The 26,424-nt window shown below is 59.8% G+C and overlaps 2 protein-coding genes across 4 annotated transcripts; one reads left to right on the top strand and one right to left on the bottom strand.

Moving 5' to 3' along the window:
• Positions 1 to 222: 222 nt before the first annotated feature.
• Positions 223 to 18,952, top strand: BCL2L1 (BCL2 like 1). 3 transcript variants are annotated; one of them, XM_051802982.1, is made up of 3 exons: positions 223 to 461; positions 1,435 to 2,109; positions 17,188 to 18,952. In XM_051802982.1, exons 2-3 carry the CDS (start codon positions 1,546 to 1,548, stop codon positions 17,323 to 17,325), a joined length of 702 nt encoding a protein of 233 aa, XP_051658942.1. In that variant the 5' UTR covers positions 223 to 461; positions 1,435 to 1,545; the 3' UTR covers positions 17,326 to 18,952. The 3 variants fall into 3 exon arrangements, with proteins under 3 accessions (XP_051658942.1, XP_051658941.1, XP_051658943.1); XM_051802981.1 differs by lacking the exon at positions 223 to 461 and adding an exon at positions 1,050 to 1,200; XM_051802983.1 differs by lacking the exon at positions 223 to 461 and adding an exon at positions 1,057 to 1,200 and having other exon boundaries at positions 1,440 to 2,109.
• A 1,062-nt stretch (positions 18,953 to 20,014) lies between these two features.
• LOC127477880 (bactericidal permeability-increasing protein-like) lies at positions 20,015 to 24,953 on the bottom strand. The gene is made up of 16 exons (XM_051802931.1): positions 24,874 to 24,953; positions 23,668 to 23,799; positions 23,322 to 23,436; positions 23,102 to 23,230; positions 22,860 to 23,015; positions 22,676 to 22,739; positions 22,501 to 22,561; positions 22,247 to 22,338; positions 21,909 to 22,154; positions 21,753 to 21,812; positions 21,145 to 21,312; positions 20,903 to 20,970; positions 20,559 to 20,601; positions 20,334 to 20,397; positions 20,172 to 20,248; positions 20,015 to 20,093 (listed from the first exon to the last, which is right to left on the bottom strand). Exons 1-16 carry the CDS (start codon positions 24,923 to 24,925, stop codon positions 20,052 to 20,054), a joined length of 1,569 nt encoding a protein of 522 aa, XP_051658891.1. The 5' UTR covers positions 24,926 to 24,953; the 3' UTR covers positions 20,015 to 20,051.
• Positions 24,954 to 26,424: the final 1,471 nt, after the last annotated feature.

Raw genomic sequence — 26,424 nt, 5'->3', positions numbered from 1 at the left:
GTGGAGACACAGGACACCCAGGCTAAGCCCAGACTGCAGTGAGGAGCCGGGGGCCGTGCCCGCAGGCGGTTCCGTGCACGCGGAGCTCCCGGGGCACCTGGCCTGGAGCTGCGCCCTGCGCGCCCGGCAGGGGGCGCTACAGCCTCGCCCTCCACCCGATACCTCCGCGCCTGCGCAATGTGCCCGCCGGCCCCGCGCGTGCGCTCCGCGCCCCCGCGCCGTCCAACCGACGCTCCCCGCCCAGCCTCGCGGCACCGTGCGCATGCGCACCGCACCCTCTCCCGCCCCCTCCCACTCTGCCGCACCCCCCCGGCCGCTCGGCGGGCGATGCGGAAGGAGCGCCGAGGTTGCTGAACTGGGCCGAGGCCCGGCGGGGCTGCTGGCGACCCCCGCGGCGTCGCTGCCAGCCGGGCCCGCGGGGCAGGGCTGGGAAGGACGGGGACCCTCCGCCGGTCGCTGAGGTAAGGGGCGGGGTAGGGCAGGCCGTGAGTGACGGGCGACTCAGCCAACGGGGAGGGCGCGCTGCCGGGGCCCCGCCCCTGCGGGGGCTCTCGCCAGCGATGATTGGTTGGCGGGCCGTGCGCCGTGTCGGGCCTCGTGCGCGGTCCCCGCCCCCCGGGTACGGCGGCCGCGGGGGGGCGGCCCGGGACTGGCACCGGCGGGGGGGCGGCCCAGTAGTGGTGGGGGCCGTTCGGTGGCCTGGGGGTTCGGCTCCCCCTTGCGGCGCCCCCGCCCGCCGCTGCCCGGCGTGTCACCGTCCCGGCGGCCGCGCGCTGCTGGCGTTGGCTGGGATCGCTCCCGTAAGGGCACACGGTCGGGCGGCGGCAGCCCCCGGGCGGGCCGTGCCTTGCGAGCCCCGCTGGCGAGCGCTCACCCGCGGGTTTTCAGCGGTTTATCCCCTCCGCCCGCCAGGACCGAGGGGCGGCGAGGGCTGCGGTTACCATCAAAGCCGTGACCCTTGGGCAGCGCTGCCCGCCCGCTGCCGGCGCCGTTGGGCAACGTTGGGCCGGCGGAGGGGGCGGGGGCACCGGGCCCTTTAACGGGCGGGGCGGGGCGGGGGCGGGCAGGGGCGGTGCCGCCGCCGCGGCGCTCCGGGACTGGCGGAGCGCGGCCGGGCCGGCCCGCAGATCCAGCACAACGAGAGCCTCCTTCGTCCCGGCCCGGCCTGCTGCCGGCTTGCCAAGGCGCTGCCCGCACCCGGTGAGATCTGGGGGCTGCTCGGAGCTAGCCGGGGGGGTGGCCCGGGGCCTGGGGATGGTGGCCCGGGGGGGGGGTCTAACGGTGGGTTCTTCGATGCGGTGGCCCCCGGAGCCTCGGCGTAGAGCTGCGGGGGTGAGCTCGGTCTGAGGATAAGCTGTCGGTGGTAATGGCGCGGGCGCATCTAAGAGCTGTGGCATTAACCGTTTCGGTGCCTCTCTCCTCCTGTGTGCGAAGGTCAGATGTTGCCATCGGTCTCGAGGAAGAGGAGCATAGCCGGGATCTGCTAAGCGCTGATCTGCTTGTGCCCCGGACCATGGACTCATTGAGGGTGCCCCAGGTGTGAAAATGTCCAGCAGTAACCGGGAGTTGGTGATTGACTTTGTTTCCTACAAGCTCTCGCAGAAGGGGTACAGCTGGAGCCAGCTGGAGGAGGAGGATGATGAGAACAGGACTGACTTTGCGGCGGCGGGGGAGGACGAGATGGACGGCGTCCTCAATGGGAGCCCCTCCTGGCATGCACCCGCCGCCGGCCACGTAGTGAACGGGGCCACCGTGCACCGGAGCAGCCTGGAAGTGCACGAGATCCGGCGGGCGGCCGACGTGAGGCAGGCGCTGAGGGAGGCGGGGGATGAGTTCGAGCTGAGGTACCGGCGGGCGTTCAGCGACCTCACCTCCCAGCTCCACATCACCCCTGGCACAGCCTACCAGAGCTTCGAGCAGGTGGTGAACGAACTGTTCCGCGACGGGGTGAACTGGGGCCGCATCGTGGCTTTCTTCTCCTTCGGGGGGGCCCTGTGCGTGGAGAGCGTTGACAAGGAGATGCGGGTACTGGTGAAGCGCATTGTGTCGTGGATGACCACGTACTTGACCGACCACCTAGATCCCTGGATCCAGGAGAATGGCGGATGGGTAAGAGCTCCTCTCTGCAGCGCTGGGGGGGTGGCTGCCCGTGGCCTCCCTCGTTTCAGGCTGGCAGTGGGGCCGGTCAGACCGGAGCAATGTTTGTGCTGCTGCTTGTCCTGGCTCTTGCAGGGAGATAAAGGGGCGTGTGTGGCCTTTCCCTCTCTGTTCTTAACACTCTGTCCCAAGAGGGTCAGTCTACCACAATGACACAAGCAGTTTGTGCTCAGACGTGTCCTTCTCCCTGTTTCTTCTCCATTTCCCTGGATGTTATGTAAAAGACCTGTTTTCTTTTGGAAATCTAATGTTACCCGAGCTTGTTCTTCAAGCAGAGCCCTTGCTCTGGGGATATTCCTGGTGTCATTAACAGCAGGGAGTGGAGCTTCCTCCTCTCCAAGGCAGTGCTGTGGTGGGCTGGCTAGTGGTTTCCCGAGGTAACAGCTACTTCTTCATTCTGGAGACAGCACTGTGCCTTGCTCATGGTGAAGTGAATCCCACAGCAGATCCCAGCGGACGGGTGGGCTTCTGGGACTGTCTGAGCTGGTGTGGTGGGAGCCAGAGCTGAGGTGGGGACAACCCCTGTGCTGAGGAGCTGCTAAACCTGCAGCTGCTTCTCCCTTGGCAGGGAGCAGTGCTCCCAGCTGCCCCAGCAGCAAACCCCGGGAGCTCTCAGTAGTGAGGTATTAACATGAATAAGCATTTCTTCAGGAAGCATTCTTGAAATGCCGGGTCCGGCTGTGCGGTGCAGCCTGGGACTGCCGGCGGGAGGTATATGACCTACAGATGTCTGAGTTTTCATTTGGCTTCTGCATCCCAGTGATTCCCTGCTGGTGTAACCTTTACCGGTTCCCACTGGAAAGAGTTCATGCTGTCAGGCATTGGCATCTAAATGGTGGGGAACCACCTCCTTGCTGGGAGCTGAGACCTCTTGGCCCCCTTCAGCTCACGGTCCATCAGCAGAACCCCATATTTTGGGAAGGGGACGGGAGCCTTGGAGCTCAGCATTGTGCTCTGCACCCTCCTGACAGAGGAAAGGCTCTCCCCAGTTCCCCGTGCCTAGCCAGCAATGCTGGGGACCCTGGAGAAGAGGGGGAACCGGTGCACCCAGGGAGAGGGAGCCAGTTCCTGAAGGGTGCAGGAATTCCAAGAATGTGGCCGCCCTGGGGCACTGCCTGGGTGGGGCTGCTCAGGCAAGGAGAGGAGCTTGGTTTCGATTAATAACCCAGGATCTGCTGACCATTTCATCTGGCTGTATCTGGCCCATTAGCTCTCTCATCCTGCAGATAACCCTGGCCAAATTCAGAGGTCCTTCCCCCTCCCTCTGGCCTTGGCTTTTAAAGCCACAGATTAGTCTTGGAATTGAGTGATCAAATTGAGGTTTCCAAGCTAGTGTGGCTGTTGCTGTTAGTGACGGATTGGGCTGTATCCTGGAGACCTAGGCGATAATGCAATCTGATTTTTTGTAAATGAACTCTCTGGGGGATTTAGATTAAATCACTGGTGGAAAATCACTGGTCCCTGCTTGCAGGGAATGAAATACCTCCTCCCTCTGTTCCCCACCCCCAACCATGACGATTCAGACTCTTCAATTTTTTTGTGTCTGTCTCTAAATTAATTGTTTGGAGCAAATATTTGTTCAACAGATTGCGGAAGGGTCAGGACTCCCTCTCTATCTGACCCGCCCACCAGCTCTCGCTTTGAAAATCGCCGTTTCCCACTCAGGGGACAACCTTGCTCTCTTGTTCTAACCTTGAACCAAGCTTCTAACTTCCCTCCCCTGGCTGTGCTGCTCTGCTGAGAGCTGAAGAGGAGCTGGGCAGGGTGATGAAGGCCAAAGTGGGGAGGATCCACCTCACCAGCCACCTAAAAAACAGGGCCGGACCTGCAGCTGCTGCCAGCCTGTTGCAAACCCCCACCAGTGCCTGTTTGAGGTCTCAGCCATAGCTTTCCCCCAGGCTGAGGTTTTACCATGTCCCTTCTTGGGGGCATCCATCCCAGTCCACGCCAAGGGACAGAGGCCATAAGAGCTCCCGGGTGCCTCATGTGTGGGGTGTGCGTGGGGATGCTTCGCTTCCCTTCGCTCTCGCGCGATTCCAGCTGCAGGGAGAAAGCCGCTGGCCCGCTGCCAGCTCTCCCTTGCAAGAGCAGTGCCACCCTCCTGCTCTGGCTGTGCTGGAGCCGTCCCTCTCCTGCCGCCCTGTTTGCACAGGGAATTCCGTTTGGTGCATCGGAGCTGTTAGAGCCTGTCCCATGCAAACAAAGCGCTCCCGAGAGGTGCAGCAGGCAGGTCCCGGTGAGAGGGATGCAAGTTCTGGCAGGCCTGCTTGGCAGGGCCCAGGTGGTTTGTGCTTTGGAGAGCTGCAGCACTGCTCTTCCTGAAAAGCCCCTCTGAAAGAGGGAAGGAGCGTGGCTCCGTCACAAGTGCCGCACAGCACGGTTGTGTAGGAAGCTCTGTTTCATTCACCACCAGTGGAACAAAGGCAGCATAGGGTGGCTGCGGGGTGCAGGTGCCTTTGGAGGCTGCTGCGTGCTGGGCTGTAGCAGTTCTCTTGAGAAATCATTTTTTGAGGCAAGGGGGAAATGGTAAATCTCACTCCATAGCGTTAACATGGGAGTGTTTTGTCACTGCCTTGGTTTGCCCTCCTCTCTGCAATCTGGCACTGGGAAAACAAACAAACGAGAGCAACCCAAGGGGAATGTTTAATAACCAGTCAGGAGAGAGCTGCTGCCTTGGCAAGCCATCAGATCCATAGAAGAAGCTTTCCTGGGGCAGTTGCTTTGGCCAGGACCAGATCCCACTAGCCATGAAGTTCAAATGGTGATCCCAGTGGGTATCAGGAGTCATGGAGGGAGAAATCTGGTGGGTGGAAAGGCAGGAGGGGGAAGCGCAGAGCAAGCAGGAAAGAGCCTGGCAGGCAGAGATGTACTGACCGTGCTTAATCTGTTTGAGAAAGGAAAGTGAGCAGTAGTTCCTGCCTGGCTGTGACCCTCCAGTGCATGACAGCTCTTCCTTCAAGGCTAAACCCACATTCAGAGTGGGATTTAAGGAGGGTGTTCTGGAGGGGCTTGGAGGTATATCTGTGGATGGCAAGTCAAAGGTTTCCTCTTTGTGGGGCCAATGGTGGGAACCAGTATGAGGGGGCTGTGAAAGCAAACAGCCTCTTTGTCACCAGTCACATCTGAATCCCAACAAACTGGGCTGGGCTGAAGGAGGATTGACTACTTCCTGCGATTGCATGGTGCTTCCCGGGCTCTCAGCTGGCCCTGGCCACACAGGACTTTGTGTGCTGGGACATGTGTTGTGTTGCTCTGCAGTGGCCTGGAAGCTTGTGGTTCTCTTTGGGGAAAACCCTTTGAAGATTTCAATATAGCAAACTCATTTTCTATCTTTTTAGTTTTTTCTGAATGGTAGGAAATGACTCAGCCTGTGTCATATGACAGAGTGCAGCTGGGATTTCGTCCTGTGCTCTGGCTCCAGGCTCCTCAATGGTTTCAGGTTGAGAGCCTACACTTTGATTCTCAGCTCTTGGGAAACACTTCTTGGCCTTGTGCCATCACCCAGGTATCCTGCACAAGCTGTCCCTGCCACCACCACGTTACCTGGGAGTGTCATTTTCCAAAACTCAGAGCTGACTGAGCATAGCCAAGGCCACATTTTGCAGTCTTGGAGATGAATTCTATGGAGACAGACTGTGAGAGTTGGGGTTGTTCAGCTTGGAGAAGAGAAGGCTCCGAGGAGACCTTAGAGCCCCTTCCAATGCCCAAAGGGGTTCCAAGAGAGCTGGAGGGGGATTTTGGACAAGAAGATGGAGTAACAGGACAAGGGGCAATGGTTTCACACTGGCAGAGGGCAGAGTCAGATTGTATGTTAGGAAAGGATTTTTCACTATGGGGGTCCTGAGGCCCTGGCACAGGTTGCCCAGAGAAGCTGTGGCTGCCCCATCCCTGGAAGTGTTCACAGCCAGGTTGGGCGGGGCTTGGAGCAACCAGGGATAGTGGAAGGTGTCCCTCCTCGTGGCAGAGGGGTTGGAACAAGATGAGCTTTAAGGTCCCTTCCGGCCCGAACCATTCTGTGAATCCCCTTCAGTGGCCTGTGGAGCTCAGCTGGGCTGTCGCTTTGCACTTTGGCCTCTGTAATTATTTTACAGCCTTGATCCCTTGCAGCTGAGACCATGGCCCCATTGTCATCACCTGCTTGGGGAAAAAAATACTGTCCTTTTGCCAGCAGAGTCCCCCCCAATCCCTTCAAATTCCTGTGTGTTCCTCCCTGGCTTTGGGAGCTGCTGGCAGGGTCTTGGCTCAGACTGTCCTGCCTGGAGTGAGCAGCCCATGTAGCTGTATCCTCACTGACGGCTGGAGAACTGGGCTCAACAGAGCCCTGGCAGCTCCTCACCCTGCCTGCGACCTGGGAGGCTTTTCTGCAGTGCTCTCCAGGAAATGCCATTGGAATGACTTCCACTGCAGCTTCCTGCCCGGCCCGCAGCAGCATTCCTGCCACTAGACCGAGAACGATGCAAAGGCTGATTTCAGAGCTTTGCTCTTCACCCCCTTTACTCGTTTTCCTTCTCTGGGGCCCTGCCTGTTTTCTGTGCTGCCTCTCCGTGTGCGGTGCAGTTTGATTACGTTCCTTAGATGTGTGATTAGAGCAGGCGCCTGGAAAGCCAAGCTCCTGCCCGTGGCTGGCTGTGGCTCAGAGCAGCCCACTTAACCCCGGGGTCCTTCAGCGAAAGGGATAACGTTTCCTTCTCTCCCAGGGGAGCCACTGGCAACTCGGATTCGTAAAGCACTCTGGGTTCTTTAATCCGAAGAGCTGAGTGTCATTTAAAAAAAGACCTGTGAAATAATTAACAAACTGTTTCTTGCTGCTCTGTGTTCACAGCTGCTCTCGGCAATGTCATTCCGCCTGCTCATCCTGCTCCTCCCTGACGCTGGAGCCGGGTCCCCGGAGTGTTGCCTGGGGTCTCTCCCTGTTTCAGCAGCAATGGGGTGTCCCAGTGCAGCAGAAGGGGTGGATGGGAGCAACGTGCTCTCTTTTCCCCAGTGGAAGCTGCAGCTTTCTGTACGTGTCTGGGGTGCTGTGCCTGATTTCTCTGGAACTTCTGTACAGTTTGTGTACGTGGTTTCCACCCGGGAGCAGTGACACGCCTACGGCACACACCGGGTGCAGATGAATGGTGATGTGGTGCTCCGAGACCTTTGCTTAAGCTTCTCTCTCCTTGGGTTTTTACCAAGCAGCTGACGGCTGTGAGCACAGTCCCATCTTGACATTACAAGGAGTATTTCTCTAGCAGCTCTTTCCCCACTAGCTGTAAAGCCAGAGTATTCCCAGGAGGAGCTGGGGGAAGGGAGGGGATGGATATCAGTTGAAGAAGTGTTGCAGACCTGCTGAACCGAGAGGCGAGGAATTAATGGTGGCTTCTGCTGTGGGAGCAGAAGGGGGCTGGGGGCAGCTGCTCTGTCCCTCCGGGGATCCTGAGAGCAGCCAGGATGTTGACCTACGTGCTGACTCAGAGCACAGGTATTCGCTGCGGGTGGCTCTGCCTTGTGGTGGCAGGAGAGCAGCCATGCTCTCCTCCACCCTCTGCTCTCCTCCTCCACCCTCCCGCGTGGGATGTTGCCCTTAAACACTATTGTTCTGAGCCACTAAAGATTAACACACAGAGTGGAGGCATGAAAGGGAAGCGGCGTCCCTCGATGCCAGGGCACTCCTTGCTTTACTGCCCTGGCCTTGGACAGGGAAACTTCCTCCTCCCTGCTCCTCACCTGGAAGGATGTGCGGAGGGGTGCTTGGTGCGGGATCTCTCTGAAGTCCTGCTCCTAATCATCCTTGGGATGCCAAGAGCTAAAGTTAGGGAACACGCATTCCAGAGGTGTGGGAGAGGTGTGCCCACGCAGCGGGGCAGCAGTCTCAGGGCACAGGCTGGCCCTGCCGTGTTCAGGTGGGGAGAAGTGTTCCTCTTTGCTGCAGCAGCTGAACAACCCTGTGCTCTGGAGCGAGGGTGCCGAGGGCTGCCGGGAGGCAGAGCCGTTAGCAGATGGCTCCAGCTGGCCTTACCGGGGAGCAGGTGTGGGTTTCGGGGGCAGCCTTTTAAGAGAGATGTCAGTTTTGAACCCGGGAGGCTCAAGGGGCTGAGCCGTGGCTGCCACAACTCGCATGCTGGGGAGCTGTGACCTAGTTGTGCTGTAGAAATGCTTGGTTTATTTTTTATTTTTAGGTATTTTTGCTTATTTTATCCTCATGTTTAATTTAGTTAGCAAAAGGAAAAGAAAAAAAAAAAAAAGAATCGGGAGGGCTGAGCAGTGCTGGGAAGGACTGCCTGCAGGCGGGAACGCCCGCTGCAGCTCCAGCATCTCTCTCCAGCCGCCCGTGTCTTCTCTCGGACACGTGCTCACGTGTACCAGCCCAGTGCTGTCTCTCAGGATCTCTTTAATGGGAAACCCAGTGCACTCAGCGCTGCTGCCTGCCTGCCTGCCTCGGGGGTAGCGAGGGAGGGAGGGAGGAGCGGGATTCGGAGTGTTAACCAGAGAGGCTCCCGTGGCCACAGGGACTGTTTGAGCGTTGTGCTGTAACTGGTCTGCCTTCCCTCTGCTGCTGGGAGCTGGGAGCTGAGGGAGCTTGGTGTTTCAGGGGGCTTTGGGCTGGTTACTCTTTCAACGGCTGCTTGCCCCTGCAGTGGCACAGCGTGCCCAGGGAAGGGTAATAGGCTGTATCTGCAAAGAGGGAAGTTTCGGGGGTCTGTGCAATTCCCTTGGGGAGAGCTGCTTGAATTTATTGCATTATCCTCCTTCCTGCTCAAGCTTGTGTTTCAGCTGTGTCTGCAGACGTAGCTGCTGATTTAAGTAGATCCAATTAGTAGCTAGCTCCTGGCATCAGTATCCTACTCTGGGAGATGAGCCCTGGAGATGAGGAGCCTCTGGTGGGAGTGGGGCTGGGCTCGGCTCTTGAGCCCCCACTCCTGATCTAAGATGGACCTGGAGGTCCCTGGCTCACAGCCCTGCACCTGAGCTCAGGGGGACACCGAGGCAGGTGTCCTGCTCTGTGCTCTGCCTGGCCAAGAACAAAGAGCGGGCAGGTTCTCCCTGCCTCTACCGCTGCCAGACAGGTGCTCTTAAGACTGAAATCAAACACTCCAAAACATGACAAGTTGGCAGCAGGCAGGGCTTGGAGCAGGAGCTGGAGCTGCTCACACCAGGAGTGTGAGGGGCCGTGGGGCAGAGGCGTGCAGTGACCTGGCTCCTGGGGTAGGACTTGAAAGGGAGCTGCTGGAGCTGGCTGCTTCCTGAAGGAGCACGGAAGGGTTTTCTTCTCTGCTGAAGGGTGAGGGGCTCTTTGGAAAGCTCAGAGAAGTGGTCTGGGCTGGCACAGAGCTGGTTTGGTTTGAATGCAGCTGATGTCACGCTCAGGTGGAGCAGGACAGCTGTCTGCCTGCATCACTTCTCCAAACGATACCAGTCCCATTTGCCCATCTCTCTGGTTTGTGCCACCACTGAGACTGAGGAAAACTGGGGACACTATGAGAGTTGTGCAGGGACACAGCTGGTGGCTGTATGTGACATTACTCTGTGTGTGTGACTCGTGGTGAGCTGGCTCGGGGTTTGGGCTGGGATACGGGAGCTGGGTGTGTACGTGGCCCTGGGTAGTGCCTGGGTGACATATGGCTTACGTATGGAGAAAATGAGGTGTTGCTACCTGTAAATGGGCCATAATGGAGTGTTGCAAGTGCCTCCATCCTGTGCTGGTATGGCTCACCAGCGTATTAAACTTGCTGGAGAGCTAATATCTTTTAATAGAGCAACTGACCTCATTTAGAAGCTTCCAGTGCACCAGCCAGTGATTATTTCATGCAACAACATGCATGGAGGAGCCCAGGGCAGAGCACAAAGTCTCCTTCTCATGCTGCACCACTCTCTCCCACGTTTGCTGCATCAGCTGCCTACTGTGCTTCCTGCCCTCAAGTCAGCAAGGATTTTGCTAAAAGGGACTTTGTGGCCTGAATCATTTGAGATTTCATGTGGAGTAACAGGAAGTGAAAACAGAATGAGCACATCTTCCTCCTCTTCCTGCACCTCCACCCTTTCCCCTTTTTTCATTCAAGTGGCACATAAGAATTACAGCAGCCTCCTGAGGTCCTGGGGCTGACATGGGAAGTGGTGAAGCTTGGCTGTCGTTCCTCTGGGATGCTGGAGGACGAGTGGCTGAGGCAGAACTGGGCAGCCATTCCCCAGGGCCCATCTCCTGTGAGGACTGTCCCTGTGTCCCTGCTCATTATCCGTGGGCCCTGGTAATGCTGCCATTCCCTTTGGATGTGGCTTGCAGTGAGGGTGAGGGCCAGGGAGAGCTGTCAGCATCGCCCACTCATCCCCTGGCAGGAGGGAACGTGGCTCAGCAGCCGGGCACACGTGAGCATGGCACATCTCCTCGGCACAGGTTTCCCCACGGTTACACAAGGGCACGATTGCACAGGAGCTGTGACGTCCGGGAAGAGCAATGACAAGGTGAAAACTGAGCTCGGTTCCCCGGGTGTGGGTGACCCTGCCGAGGTGCTGTCCGGCACAGCGAGCTGCCCATGGCACTCGTGCTCCCGGCCCCGCGGGCGGCAGATAACCGGGACATGAAAGCAGGAGCCTTCCCTGCCCCCCGAGCGCGCCCCTCGCACAAAGGCTGCTCTGCTGCGGGGCTCAGACACCATCTGTCCGGTGGGGAGAAGCATCAGAGAGACCGTCTTTCCTCGGACTATTCCACTTAATGCCCTTTGGAAAACAATCCCATTCCCAGCAGGTGCTAATCTCTTGAGTGGATCCGGCTCAGCCAATGTGTTCTTCGCTGTGCCTTTGTACCAGAGCCGTGTTGCCTGCCAGCCGTCCCGCTGCCGAGTGGGACCGATGCCGGCCGGGGCTGCGGCACCTTCGGGAGCCCTCAGCCCGGTTAGCTCTGGGAGAAACACTGATGAAAGATGGATGCAAGTGGATTAGTCATTCACATCGTCTCCGGCTTTAATACACATGAATGTTTCAGCAGATTTCTGGAACGGAGAGCGCAATTCCCTGCTCTCCATCTCGTGCTGTGCACAGCAGTCTCCCGGGGCAGGGACGGGGGTTACAGCTGTCACCGTAGCCTCTTTCATGTATTTGGAAAACGCTGAAATTGTGCTGAATGGTGTGGGGTTATTGCAGGTTCCCTGGAGCCAGTGATGAAACCAGTTTGACAGGAGGCTGCCACGGCAAGGATTAGGGTTGGAATGTGCTGGTGAGGGTTTGTTTCTGGTTAGAAAAGAGCTGACTTTGGCCCGGGCTAGGCTGGAGCCCCGAAGGTCTGTTGGGCTTTGGCCCCAGGGGCATCCTGCTTGCTGGTCCCCCCACCCTGCAGCCCCACAGCGAAGCCCCTCCGGCTCAGTGGGAGGAGAATGAGGAGGGGATGTGCCTGTTTAATTGACCCTTTTGAATTTATGGCTGCCTCCTTCAGAGCCGCAGGTTTCAATGAATGGAGAATCCTGGGGTTTGGGCAGGGACAGCACCCCAGCACCCACAACACTCCAGTGCCACCGGCTCCTGGGGCAGGAGAGGCAGGAGAGGCAGTGGGTGGGTGGCATTCCCTGCCATTGTCATGGAGATCAGCAGCTGCTTCCCTGGAGGTCACCATTTGCATAACAGTTAGAGCTGAGTCTCTGGAGTATTTGCACCTGCAGTGTGTTGTCCCCAGAGCCCCTTCCTCTCCCTGTGTCCCCAGAACCCCTTCCCCACCCCATTCCAAGCCTGCCCAGGGTTGCTGGTGGGGGCCAGGGGGATGAACTATAGATCTTCTCTGCCCATAGAAGGGGATTGGAACTAGATGGTCTCTTTAAGGTCCCTTCCAACCATTCTAGGATTCAGTGTTTCTGTGGAGAAGGTCTGAGACTTCAGCCTTGGATGGCAGGTTCCCTTGGCATGCTCCTGTGTCTGAGGCTCACCTTGACCTCAAGTCCTGATACTGCAGGCAGGGCTGTGACTGATGCAGTCACATTTTCCAGGCTGGAGGTGGTGGGGGCCACACAGGGATATGGTGTCAGGGGAAGCAGGGCAGAGGGAGGGCCTCCAGGATGTCTCTTCCACTCTCATATCACATAGGGACCCACAGAGATGTGTTTACAGGATCCTCGTGGCATCCTTTGGGAATACTTATGTTTTCTTTTGTTCTTGAAGCTCTCAGCTGCCTTTTACCCCCTGTGTTTCACCTCCAGGTTCGCATATGCCAGTCCCATGTGGTGAGCTGGCAGCTCATGGGGGCTCTGGGAGCAGGTTGCTGTCGATGCAGGGCTTTGTTGTGGTCTGTGCTGAGCTGCTGCCTTTCTTTTTCCGTCCTTGTCTCTCTGCTCAGCACAAAACTGTTCCCAGCATCTCATTAACAAATGTCTGGTCATCCAGATGACTCCGCTCCTGGCCGGCGGTTGCTTAGACCTCTGAGCAGGAACACAGCTGTACTTACGGCGAAGGTAAAACAGAAACAGCCTTGTTTTCAAGGGAAACATTGCCTCGTGATGAGAATGCCTGGGTTGGGAGTCAGATGCTGTGGCTCACGCTGCTGGCTTGCATACAGCTCTGGAGAAGGCATTTAACCTCCCTGCATCTCTGTTGATCCATCTGGGAACAGTGCTGACTTATCCCACGGGAGGTTTTGGAGGATCAGCTCATTTTTTATAAAAGACATGAGGATCCTTGAGTGGGAAAGGTTGCTGAAAGGTTGCTGTGCATGCTGAGGTGGTTGCTGTGGGTGTCTGGCTGGGTACTGGAGCTGTGGGGAAGCTCCAGAGCTCCTGCTGGGGTCTGAGCTTCCATGTCTAAGTCTGACCAAGTGCCACCAGTTCACCTGAATACTCCCAGTAGTGCCTGGCTCTTCTCTACTGGTTTTCAGAGCTTTGTACTGGTGTTTTCAATTACCTTCATACCCTTCAGTGTCTTGTGCAAGGCAGGCTTTGAGCCCCCAAACTCTGAGCCCTCCCCTCTCTGCTCTCCCGCCTCACCAGAGGCCAGATGGGGATTCACTGCCCACATCTGCTTCCTTCACCTGCCCTCATGGCTTGATGTCACTGAATCCTCTTTCCCCAAGTGTTGGGGCTTATCTTGAAAGAGGAACCTGCTCTGCTCACTCTGAATGGGATCCAGCAACTGTTCTCCCTCCCGTGCAGGCAGCACTGGTGAATGAAACCAACGAAACTGGTGAGAGCCTCACATTATGGGTGTTCCACTTCCCAGGCCAGGATGTGAGTGCTGTCTCAGCCAGATCTCATGCTTTGTTGATCTGCTCTCCCACCCGAGACAGAGCACTTTAGGTTAGACCTGCTCCTCTTGCCTCTCTTGTGTGTTGGCACTGGGCAGTGTTTAAATGGCTGCTGCACCCTCGTGGTGCTGGGTTGCAATTTGGGGCACTGCAAGTGTCCAGAGAACCTTTGGCACTGCAGAACCTTCCTGCCCCACCTCTGTGGTGTGGTGGAACCTGACTCTCCGGGTCCTCTGCCTTGTGCAAGAAGCACGTGGAGCAAGGAGAGAAACCCCCCTCACCCCAATTCCCCCAGCAACTGCTGGTTTAGGCTCCAGCAAGAAAACGGTGCTTCCTTCCCCAGCTCTGGGGAGGAGAGGCCAAGGCAAGGGATGGCCTCTTGCGTAGGAATAACGTCTCTGCTTCCTCATCATCTGCCCCAGAGCGTCCTCCTCCGGGACGTGTCAGTCACCCCGAGTGGGAAGGGGATGTGACGGGTGTTCAGCAGTGGAACAGGGTGTTCAGCAGTGGAACAGCCCGTCCCCTTGGGTGAAGAGGCCCACTGGCACAGGGAGAGAGAGCGGCTGGGACACTGACGTGCTGTTGCTACCATAGTCCTTGTGATTGACTCAGGAATTCCAAATATTTCCTCCCAGATAAAGGTGACTGGGGGGAGGCCAGAAATATCTGGACGTGTCTGGGCTAGCCTGAGATCCCAAGCACCAGGACAGAGATCAGGATCGGTCCTGGGAGTGCTGGGCTTCAGGTGTGGAGCAGTCAAGGCCTGGGGTGGTGTGGGAACAGAGCAAGCTGCCTTTCCCTAACCTTCAACCCCCTCCCCGAACAGGCAGGGAGGATACTCCTGCCTGTTTTCCCACTCCCTCCAGTCTGGGATCTGGTTCCCAGGGGACACATCTGGGATCACAGTTGTGCAGGGGCTGAGCTATCACAGCTCCTGGGGCGGTTTCCCCGAGGAAGGGCAAGGCACTCTCCTCGGGTGCTCTGCGGCCCCCAGCTGTGGATCCAGCAGCTGCTGCTCCCTTCCCAAGGGAAGGAGAAGGGCTCATGCCCCCTCCCTGCCCGTGCCAGGCTCTGGCCGTGCTCCCCTCCGTCTGTAGCACCCGATAGCTCTGCGTTCACCATGCGCCATTTATCTCTCCTCCAGCAAACACTTCCTTTTCTTAGAAGTAAGGGCTTCAAAACACACTTCTTGGAACTGCCTTTCCACAAGCTCGGCAGCACATGCCATGGAAAAAGCAGCAGGGAGAGCAGGCTGCCAGCCCTCCCTGGCTCCCTGCCTGGCCAAGGGAGGCCCTCTCCTGGTGCCTGTCCCATGGAGAGGCCAGGTGGCTGTGTGGCCCTGCCCTCCAAGGGGAGAACCATCCCTGGGGCAAGGGCCCTGGCACAGAGAGAAGGGACCCACAAGGATTGTTGAGTCCAATTCCTGACCCTGCACAGGACAGCCCAACAATCCCACCCTGTCCCTGAGAGCATTGTCCAAATGCTCCTTGAACTCTGGTTCAGGCTTGGTGCCAGGATCACTTCCCTGGGGACCCTGTACCAGTGCCCAGCCACCCTCTGGGTGAAGAACCTTTTCTTACTGTGCAGCTTAAACCTCCCCTGGCACAGATGTTGTAAGGGTGGTGGTTTTGGACAAGGCTGTGCCTTCTACCCCAGTTCCCTGTGCCCTCCATCCCTGCCAGCCTGCTCTCAGTTTGCTGCTGCTTGCCCTGCCCTGTAACAGCTCCATGCTCATCACCACCTGTCAGCAGAGAGACTTCCTGTGCCAGAATTTAAGATACCCCCTCCTTGGGTTTGAGCTTTCCTCTCATCCCTCTCCTGCAACACGTCACTGGCTGTTCCCTGGGTGAGGGGCCAGGCAGAGGGGCTGGCAGTGGGCAGCAGCCTTCACCTTTCTCCCTGGACAGCACCTGCCTGTGAGCTACCCGTTCCTGTGGGGCTGGCACACAGTACAACACCTCTACGGATCCCATGCCAGCTGGCAGGCATGGTGGGAAGCGAGCTGCCTTCTGCCACTCCATGTATGTGGTGTGAGTCATGGGGATGATTGTCACATCCCTGAAGAGGCAGCAGTGTCATGCCCTGGGGTGAGTTAGCAAAGTCCCCAAGTTCCTGTTGTCCCAACACCCTGCCCTTGAGTCTGTGGGTACCTCCTCATGGTCACAGGGTGTGGAAGGCAGACGGGGGAGGTGGAGATGCTGGTGTTTGGTGGGAGGTGGAGAAGAGCTTTGGTGGCAGAGGTGGATGCTGAGGTGTAGCCCATCAAGGACCGGATCCCCTGTGGTGGGGAGGCCTGTGGCCATGGAGAGGGACACAGCCTGGCTCCCTGGGAGCGAGCATGCAGGTCTGCTGCACACACACCTTGCTGTGAAAAGCTGTGTGAGCTTGACTGAAGGTGTGTGGCAAGGTGAGGAGATACCCCACCAGCTGTGACCGTGCTGGGGCTGTTTTGTGGGAGCTGGGAAACTGGCACCATGTTCCATGAGTGACATGGGTGCCAACCATGACCTGGGCACCAAACCCCTGCAGTCCTGTGGCCGCAGGCTGTGGGCAGGTGTGGGAAGCAGCATGCAGGCAGAGCTGCCAGACCGGGAGGGCAGGCAGGGATGCTGCTCCAGTCTGCGTGGAGCCCGTGGTGAGGCGTGACATGAGCACAGCGTCATCTGGGCTTATCTCTGCTTTCCCAGAGCAACCGGGTTACTGGAACTGCCTTCACTTATCAGGGAACAGGGGACCTTGTTGGGAAGATGGACTCAAGGTGCGACAGCATCAAGCCCCTGCTGACGCCAGGCTGCTGGCGATCCCTGAGCCTGGAGCTCGCAGCTCCCGCTCCCTCTGGCCCTGTGGCTCCTGCTCAGCCCTGATAAACCTGGGAGATCCTGGGCCATATGTTTCCCTGCTTCCTGCAGCCTGCCCAGGGACCCCTCCTGCCCTTCTGTGTGTGGCCCATGGACCCCAGCAGCTCTCCTCACAGTGGGCCAAGGTTCCTGGTGCCTGGGGCAGCAGGAGGGTTGGCAGCATGCCATGAGCGGGCTACCTGGGCACAGACGTGCCTGTTTTCAGGAGCAGTTCAACTCTGGTGGTCTCTCTCTGCCCTCCATCTCCCCCAGTCCAGGCCATGGCCACCTATCCCCAGCCCCAGGGAGAGGGGCTGTGGTTCTTCTTAAATCTTCCCAGCTCTTGCTGCTGCTGGAGATGAAGGGCTGGAGGCGGCTGGCTTGGACGAGCTGGGCTGGAGTGACTGCATTCCTGGCCAAGCCTCATGCTTGGCCTGCTCTCCTGAAGCCGTGGGAAGGCAGTAGTTTGGCGACCCAGTGTCTGCCTTTGCCACAGGGATTCATGAAATCCAGTTTGTGTTATGGAGTAACCTGTGAGGGCCAGGATGTAGGAGTGCTTGTCGTGCCGGGATGCAGCAATGTGGTGATGAAATCAGTGGTGGGATACATGGTGTGGGCTCACAACTGTGGGCATCAGCCCTGCTGCTGCTTCCCCAGGCCTCAGCCAGGGAATGGAGCCCAGTATGTTCCTGCTGCAATGATTTCTATCCCACTTCGATGCTAATTTTAGAGAGCCGAGAGCACGTGATGCATCCCCTGCCCTGCCTGCGTGGTGTTCTCCTCACAAATCCTTTCTGGCATCCTCTTCTCTCATGACTGGTCCTGTGCTTCCCCCATTGCCCTCTGTGCATGATTCAGAGCGAGGAAGCACAAGGCTTCTGTCATCTGCCCACTCCACACCACAGCTTTCCTGCCAGCAGGAGCCCGCCAGCCTTCCTGCCCCTTCCCTCCGTGCTCCTCGCCCGCCCCTCTGCTCACTATTCCCTCTTCCCGCAGGAACGCTTTGTGGACCTCTACGGGAACGATGCTGCTGCCGAGGTGAGGAAGGGCCAGGAGACCTTCAACAAATGGCTCCTGACCGGGGCGACAGTGGCCGGAGTGCTTCTGCTGGGATCCCTGCTGAGCCGCAAGTGACCCGCCGCGAGCCCCCCGTCACCAGGACGGCTGCGCCTTCACCGCCACATCCACTACACTCCGCTCCCAAGCACCGGCACCGGCGCGGGGGAGCAGCTCCTGGGTCCCGGCTGAGCACCACCCTGCTCCACGGAGTTGTCTCCCTCGTGCCGCCCAGCTCCTTTTATCGTAGCCCGTCTTATTTACTGTTCCGTTGTGTTTTAAAGGCGCTGAGGCCAATGCAGCGCTTCAGCCACCGGCTCCCAGCGCTGGGGAGATCCAGGCAGCTGTGGGGCACAGGCTAGAAGGTGTCCCAGCCCTGCAGGGTCCTCCAGATCACGTGGAAGAAAATAAACAGACTTATTTTTGCATGTGTGAGTGCGTGCGTGTGTGTAGATGTGTCACTAATATAAGGTTCCCCAGCCAGAGCAAGGGTCAGGCTCCATGCCCCCGTCTCCATGCTTAGGCACTGGGAAGAGGCAGGCTGCACAGAGGGATGGAGCTTCCCTGCATCCCTGTCCCGTCCTTGCTTTTCCAGGCAGAGCTCATCCCTGTGGTGGGGGGAGCAGGAGGAAGAGGCAGAGGCCGGGGGCGAGGAGCTCTGCCCTCAGTAAGTCCCCCAAGCCCTCTTCTCCCTGGACATCAGCTGCTGGGAGCTGCATCCAGTCCCAGGTTGGGATGGTGTACCAGGCCCAGGGCTGTGTCTTGTTGGAAGGGTTCCTTGTCCTCTTTGTCTTCCTCCTCCTCCTCCTTCCGAATGTAGATGGCTGTGGGGCTGTGCTCATCTGTCCCCAGCCTGCTCCTCTGGGCTGGCAAAGGAGGGAGGCAGGCAAGGGGGAGAGCGCTTGTCCCTGGCACAAGGAGCTCTGCAGAGAGCTGGGGCTGTGGTGTCCAGGAATGCATAGCCAGGGATTGGAAAGGGCAGGGGGAGTGATGTCCTTCACAGGGGTGGCAAAGCCCAGGGAGCAGCTGATCCATGGGACCAGCAGGGAAGCAAGCCCAGAAGAGGTGAGAGAGAGAGGGCTGGCACTGGCTCAGAGCCGTGCCGGCCACTGGGAAGCCTCTTTGGGGACAGTGGGAGCCTCTCCAGTGCTGTCCTGTTTGCTCGCAGTCCCATAGCGCAGGCAGATCCCTGGCAGATCCGTGCGTGGCTGTTATGGGTGCATGCAGTGACTGAGGTGTCTGGCTTCCCTCCCCCTCATCCCTCCCTTGCTCCTGCTGCTGCTGGAGCAGGGAACCTCCAGCCTTTAATAGCTTCCAGAATAAACCCCCTCATCCCTCAGAGCCCACCACTGGCGCACACAGCTCTCCACGCGGGCCTGTCGATGTACGTACGCCCGCGCTCTGCTCTGTACAGGTCGAGTAGTTTTTAATTCATTTGTGAATACTCAATGCTATTTTTGTTATCTTGTCTGTCCGTATTTATGTGTGGGGCCATGCTCCCTGAAGAGGCCAAGGTGGGATGGAGGTGGGGGGGGAAGAACCAGACGCTCCAGGGGGGCTCACTTGGCCACTGAGCACAGACTTGCGCTCCCTGTGTAGGATCCGCTCAGATCCCACACGGGGAGCACAAGGACTAACATTAGCCCAAACATTGAATGCTTCGGATTGCAGGTGGAGGTGATCCACTAATAAAGTTGTCATTGGAGCTGCTGGTGGTGCTGTGGTCTTTGCAAACATTGAGAATTTGGGTAACCTTGGACCCAAAGGAGTTGCCTTCAGCGGAATGGATAGATGGGGATGGGGTCCTCTCCGTGCCCAGGGAAGGGTTGGGATGCTCCAAGGAGCTTGCTGTGGTCCCGAGGGGATGTGTGGGTGAGGGGGTGGTACTAAGGGGTGATGGGGGCAGGAGAGCCCAGGACAGGCTCTTATCTGGGCTGGAGGTGGTGGTTTTGGGGACATGGGCTCAGCACCCTTAGTCATGTTGGGGTGAGGACGGCAGGGGGCTCACAGCCTTACTGGGACCCACAACCCCCCTGCATTCCCGGGGCTGTATGTCAAAAGGAGAAATCTCCTCTCCACCACCACCCTCCCTTTGTGGGGGGCTCATTCTGGCACAGTTTGAACCCCACGCGGGTAGGACCCCACAAACACTGGGGCTTTTTCGGGGTGTCACAAGCGTGGGGGACACCGAGCCACTCCCATATCCCTCCCACCGCAGGACGCTCCCTGCACAGCTTAGCCTTCCCCAGACCCTCCTGTCGCTTCCGGAGGACCCCCGGAGCGTGGGGGGCAGCGGCCGGGCCCTGGCGGGCTCCATGGCCCGGCGGGATGCGGTGGGAGCCCACGGACACGAGCACCATCCCGTGGGCAGCGGGAGAAGCTGCGCGGAGCTGCAGCCGCAGCGGATGCGGCGGGCGGGGCAGAGGGGACCTCCATGGCCAAACACAGCCGCTAGGATTAGGGGGAACCCCGGTCCCCGAGGGCCACCAGCCCCCTTCTCAGTTACCATGAGCCCCCCACAGAGGATGGGACCCCCACCCCGGCACAGCCGGAGCCCCACACAGCCATGGACAAGGCGATGCCCATCCCAGAGCTGGGAATGGGACCTGGGGGACATGGCTGAGGAGGCTCCCCAAGACACCCCACAGCACACTGGGCTGAGTCATGCTCCCAGTTTTAATCCCTGCCAAGGAGGGGGGTGTCTTTGAGTCCCACGGGCAGGCGGCTCTGCCAGCCACAGGGTCACAACGGCGCCGGGATGGTGACAGGGACGTGGCTGGAGGGTTCCCACGAGGCAGGCGGTCTCATGGCTCATATTGCAGGTCCGTGGCGATGAGCACGAAGTCCTGCAGGGAGTCAGGGTGAGAGAGGGGACATGGGGGACACAGGGGACACCAGGAAGAGGGGACAGTGGTGGCACTCACCTCTTGCAGCGAAACTCGGGGCCTGAGCAGGCTGAGGCCTTGTGGGAGAGGCAGAGGGATGCCAGCCTGGAGCCACTCTGTGGGGAGACAGAGGCATAAGGGGAGGTGGCCCTGGTGCAGCTGGGGGAAGTGGGGTGGGGACGGGATGGGAACAGCACTCACTGTTTGCTCGGGGCACCCCAAAAAGCCACAGCCCAAACTTCAGCAGAGTCTCCAGGCGCTTCACCTGCAGGACAGGCAGAGGGGTCCATGGTGCAGGCAGGGCTCAGCCCTCTGCCAGGCTTGCCTTGCACAAGGTCCACTGCACCCCCCAGACCCCTCAGACCCTGCTCCCAAGGTGATGTAGAATCCAAGGCTCCCCTTGGCTTCCCTGGCACAGCCACTCACCTCCACAGGGCCCACATTTGATGCCACCTGTGTCACGCTGAGTCTGAAGGAAAAGATCAGGGTCAGAGCCAGGCACAGGGATGGGAACTGTCCCTTCCCAGGGTAGGGAGAGGCTGAGCTCCATGGTGGGACTGGGAGCCCAGCAGAGTGGGTTCAGGTGAGGACCCTCATAGTGGGTTCAGGTGAGGACCCAGCATAGCTGGCATGGGTGAGAGCCAGGGATAGGATGGAGTCTGAGCAGGCAATACGGGACTCAGGGAGGCAAATGGCCAGAGGTGGGGAATGGGGAGCTCCCCAGGTACGTCCCAGGGGAGTCCAGACCCAGCTCAGGATCAGACACTCACCCTGTCAGTCTCACAGTCCCCCCGAGCCTGTTCCTGGTGATGGTTGGCTTTCCTGTCACGTTGGCATCCTGTGGCAAGAAGAGGTGTTGGAGAGACCATGGCAGTGTCTGCAACCCATCATCACCCAATATCCCTCCAGTACCACCCAGCATGGCCCCCACCAGGAGCACAGGCAGGCCAGCCCCAGCCCAGCCCTTTGGAGTCCCCTGGCTCCCCGAGCCGTGGCAGCAGCAGCCACTCACGATGTTCAGCAGGAAGACGGGGACACGGCTGGTGTTGGGCAGCACCACAAAGGCCTCGGCGGAGCTGAAGAGGGTCCCGTGCAGGGCGTCGGGGTGGCAGGAGAGCAGGGGCTGCCAGCGGGCCCAGAGGTGCAGCTCCATGGGCTGGTCCCCATAGCGTTCCTGCAGCTGGAGGGGACAGGGCTGGGATGGCACAGTGCCACACTGGCACTGCCACCACCACGGGCCCCAACCCAAGCTCCACCATTGCCCTGGCCTGGACGGGGTGCGGGCAGGGTGGGCAATGTGTCCTGCCCCTCACACATCCATGTCCTGTCCTGTCTGTGTCCCATTCTGTCTGCATCTCATCCTGCCTGCATGCCATGTCCCTGTGTCTCATGCTGCCCACGTGCCATCCCATCTCCCACCTCCCCTGCACCCCAACCCCTGTCCTGTCCCTCCCACATCCCTTCCCACCTGTGTCCCATCCTCCTGTATCCCATCACATGTTCCATTCCTCCTGCAATCCCATCCTACCTGTGTCCCATCCCATATCCCATCCACCCTGCATCCTGTCCTATCAAATGTCCCACCTGTGTCCCCTTCTCCCTGTGTCCTGTCCCGCTCACCTGTGGGGAGAAGACCCCCATGCTCTTGGTCCTCAGCTGGAATGGGAACCTCTGTGGGAGCTGGAAGGCAGGGAAGGGTCAGGGTACCGGGGTCGAGGCACAGGTGGGCGCGGGGACACCCCAGTGGGGACAGCTCTGCCCTCCAGATGTCCCTACCATGTCGCTGGAGATGTTCCTGCGCAGGGCCCCAGCCGTGAAGTACGTGAAGGCGGCTGAGTTGGCAACAAACTCGGTGACAGCCATCAGCAGCATGGGCTCACGTGCCACGGGCAGTGCCTTGGGCGTCAGTGTGGGCAGTGCCAAGGGCAGTGCCACGGGCAGAGACATGGGCAGTGCCATGGGCAGTGCCACCGGCAGTGCTGAGCGTCTCTGCTGGTACATGCCCACCCTGAAGATCTCCCCCTGTGCAGACAGACAGATTGATGTGAGGCTCAGCCAGGCTCCCCCCTTCCCAGTTCCCAAATCTGCCCCAGGGATGCCCAGGGTGGTATTACCTTGAGGGCAATGTCCCCGTGCTCCGCTGTGAAGGCCGGCGGTCCCAGCAGGGAGTAGTCGATGGCAGCAAAGGCATCCAGCTGGGTGGACACTGCAGGGATGGGGAGGAGTTGGGGGGAGTGGGACCACCAGCCCCCTCCCACAGCCCCAGTGCCATCAGCACAGGGGTTGACAGGATCTAGTCCCACAGTGGGGCTGTCCATGGCCCTGGGACCACCCTGCCCATCCCTGGTCCTGGGGTCCTCTCACCCACCTTTCATGTGCTTCAGGGCAGCATCCAGCTTGTCAATGCCCCTCTGGAGCTCAAGGCAGAGCTGGAAGCAGAGCAGGGCGTCAGTAAGCCCAGGAATGGGGGTGCCCAAGCCTCTTGCTGGGCTGAGGGGGGACAGGGACACCGACACCCCATGGCACAGGGGCTGAGCACCCACCTGCTTGTTTAGCTGCTGCCGTAGGGTTCTCTGGAGCAGCGGTGCCAGCAGGTTGTAGATCCAGCTGTGGGGCAGAGTGGGGTGATCAGGTCACCCACCGACACCCCCCAGCTCACCACCCTGGCTGGGGCATCGGGAATCCCCACATTTCAGGAACAGGACTGAGTGGGTGTCTTGGCATCACCTGTATCCACGGTGAAACTCCATGTGCAGGTCGGTGCCGTGGGTGTCACATCCAGCACTCCACACCGTGGGGCGGCCGCCGCCGTCGTCGCTCACCCCCAGCACCGCTGCCACGGCCAGGTCCCGCATGCGGAGCTCCACAGAGCCACTGTCCTGGCTGGGGACAGAGCAGGTGAGCACAGCAGTGACATCAAGCCACCCTGAGCCAGCCAGGTTCCCGTCCCTGTCCCCACGAGGACTCACATGGCGCCCAGCTGGGCTGCCCAGTCGGCGCTGAGCTGGATTTGGGCGCGTTGCACCATCAGCCTCACCCCCACGTCCTCAGCAAAGTCCAGTGTGGAGTCGTTCATCTGCAGCTCATGGATGTGGATCCTGCATGACACGGGAACACTGGGCTGATGGCTGTGTCCGGGACAGGGATGGGGACAGGGACGAGGACAGGGACCCCAGGGGCAGCTCTTACCGTGGCACAGCGTAGGTGAGGTTCCCCAGGAGTGGGATGTTGTAGGATCCTGTCAGGTTCAGTTCATGCTCCTTCTGCAGCGTCGACTGGAACAGCTCCAGCCCAAAGCGGCGGCCTGGGGCAAAGTGGGAATTTATGGTGACACCAAGGAAGGGGCTGGGGTCCCCAGGGTGCCAGGAGGGCAAGAAGACAGGTCCAGGGTGGCTCCTCCATCCCTCATCCCTGTCAGGCTTGGCATCATTCCTGGAGGTGCCCACTGGTCCCCTCCATCCCCCATCCTTACTGGTCCGGGTATCACCTCCCACTGGCCTCCCCCACCCCTGCCCAGTCAGGGGCACAGACCCACCAAACTCCAGCGAACTTCGGGTCAGCCAGGCCTTGATGCCAGGGTTGGTGACGGTGGCAGGGACACAGACAGGCAGCAGGAGCAGGAGGCAGAGCCACACGACACCTCGAGGACGGTGCTGGCACCTGAAGGCTGGAGCAGAGGACATGGCTTGGGGACACGCAGCTGGTGCAGAGACCCTCTCCCTCTGCACCAGCAAAGCCAAGACTTATATCAGGGACAGGGAGTCCCGGGTGACATCAGCACATGTGGGGACACCACAGCACTCCGGCCACTGAAAGCCCGGCCTTGCCCAACCCGTGACTCAAAGGGGAAGCCGGTTCTGCCGTTGTTCCCCACTCGCACCCACCGTGGGAGAGGAGGAACAGGGGGTCCCCCACTGCCTGCTGCTGGCCCCCCACCACAGGGGTGCACAGGAGCCGGGGGAACCCACCAGGGCTCCCCACAGGGGCATGTGACTGGCATGTGGGGACACACAGAGACATGGCTGGGCCAGGGTCACCAGGGGCTTCGGCTGTGCCCTGCCTTGGGGCACAGGAGTGGGGACGCACGGTGAGCTGGTCCTGGGACAGGGGGGCTGCACTGGGACAAACAGGGCTAGACCCACTTGTGCTGGGGAGCAGCAGCTGTTCCCACTTTGGGAAGGGCTCTGGGAACGCTGTGTAGGGTCACCCAATCTTCAGTGGGGACCAGGGCGGCCGAGGTGCAGTGGCAGCCCCCAGGGAAGTGGTGGGAAGGTCAGGGCAGTCAGAGTAAGAGCAGAACTGTGCAATCCCCTCTGAAAGCCCCTGGCTGCAGGGAAGGAGCAGCCCATCAGTGGGACTACTCCCCAGCTGGAGTGAATCCTTCCAGTTGGACAGTGCCATGGGCTATGACTGACAGGGGTCCAGCTGCCCTCCTGGATCCAGCCTGGGGGACCCAGAAATCCCTCCAGGAGGGCCAGGACCTCATCCCAGCACCATAAGAGAATGTAGAGTCCATGGCCAACCTCACAAAAGAGACTACAACCCCCTCCATACCGTACCTTATGGAGGCCTTGAGAGCAGCTTCCACTTGCCTGAGACCCCCAGTGCCACCACCCACGGCTGCAGTGATGGCCATGGCCCCCAACAGCATCCCAAAGGCCAGCACTGACCCTGACCCCCACCCCTACGCCCACCACAGCCCCTCTACCCCCGGGTGCCCCCTCTCTGTGCCAACACTCACCATGGCAGGCGGGCAGGGTGTCCCACATCACGGGGACCGCAGGTCCCACCATGGGTCCCAGCTATGCCGTGTCCCCAGGACCGTACGTGGCAGCAAACAATAGGGACAGGCTCTGTCACCACTGTCCATCCAGGGTCCTGGTCAGACCAGAACGTCACCCTGTTCCCCAGTTCCTAATCCCTTCCGGGATGAATCAGGTCCCACGAAAACACCGAGGGACCGGTTGGGGCGCAGGTGCCCGCGGGCTGGGCACTCCCTGGGGCTCTCTGGTGCATCCTGGTGCTGCCGCATCCGGCATCCCGGCACGTGTGAGGCGGATCAGCCGCGCCGGCCCCGCTCCGAGCCTGGGCTGGCTCAGGCAGCCCCTTCCCCAGCTCCCGGTCGTGGCCACACCGTGTTGTCCCCGTGCCCTGAGGGGGAGGTGATGATCGGGGCTGCATCGCCAGGGCTCGGTCGTGGTGCACGCGGGGCTTGGGCAGAGGGTCAGGCAGAGACCTGGGGACACACAGCCACGCACGGAGCCCGCCTCGCCCCGGCTCCAGCTGGAGATTCCACGTCTGCCAGCAACGAACAGGTAAGGACGGCACTGGGGAACGAGGCACGGGACGAGCCCCAGCGCCTCCCGCACCGCCCCCGGGCCGAGAAGAGCCCCCGGCACCGGTTCTCCCTGTCCCGGCGTCCTCTGGACTCCTCCGGGAGTCCAGTCCAGGCCGTGCAGTGCGAGCGGACACCAGGAGAGGGACCCACCGCCCCGACAGTGCCGCGCTCTGGGACAGGGACGGAGCCGGGCGACAGAGGGGGCATCAGTGGGGGTGATAAAGAGGACCTGGAGGGTGATGGAGGGGAAACCAGTGGGGGTGACAGAGGGGACCCATCCGATGATGGCCAGGTTCATCCACAGGAACCCCAAAGCCCTGACACCCCGCTAAGTGTCCCCCACTGCTGTGTCACCACCAGGACAGGGCTGGTTGAGCCAGGCAGTGTCTGGGTTCCCCAAGTCACAACTCCAGGGGATCTGCTGGACTGGGGAACCACGAGCGGGCATGGCCGGGCATGGCCACACATGGACACACTCAGAGCTGTGACTGTGAACATGCAAACACACACAAATGCTTGTGCAGAGGCTCACACATACACACACCTGTGCCCAGGGCCGATCAACCCCTTCCAGCACCAAACCCCTGGTTGCAGAATCCTGGGGGGTTTAAAGGGTCCCCCTAGAACAAGAGCCCCTCCAGGCACTCCAATTTTCTCCCACCAGGCTCGTAGGGATCTGGTACAGGAGGCTGTGTGGTCCTTGAGGTGTTTGTGAGTCATGGGGAAGCTCAGGCCAGTGCTGCTGCCAGGGGCATCCCCCAGCCCTCAGGGTTGCACAACCCCTGATGCAATTTCCTTGTCCCAAAAGGTTTCTGTCTCCACAGGCAGGGGTTGCACCAGGAAGAGCTGGAACCACTGGGGCAGTACCAGTGGGGCCACAGAGAGCAGCACTCCAGGACTTGTTCTCCACCCCCCCAGGACACTGCAATGCAAAGTATCCCCTACAGCACCACC

This window comes from Manacus candei, unplaced genomic scaffold (assembly GCF_025592945.1).
Source record: "Manacus candei isolate 608988 ecotype Guabito, Panama unplaced genomic scaffold, ASM2559294v1 h1tg000057l, whole genome shotgun sequence".
In the NCBI taxonomy this organism is placed as follows: domain Eukaryota; kingdom Metazoa; phylum Chordata; class Aves; order Passeriformes; family Pipridae; genus Manacus; species Manacus candei.
Note: the sequence above shows the minus strand (reverse complement) of the source record. Positions and strands in the feature narration are given on the sequence as shown.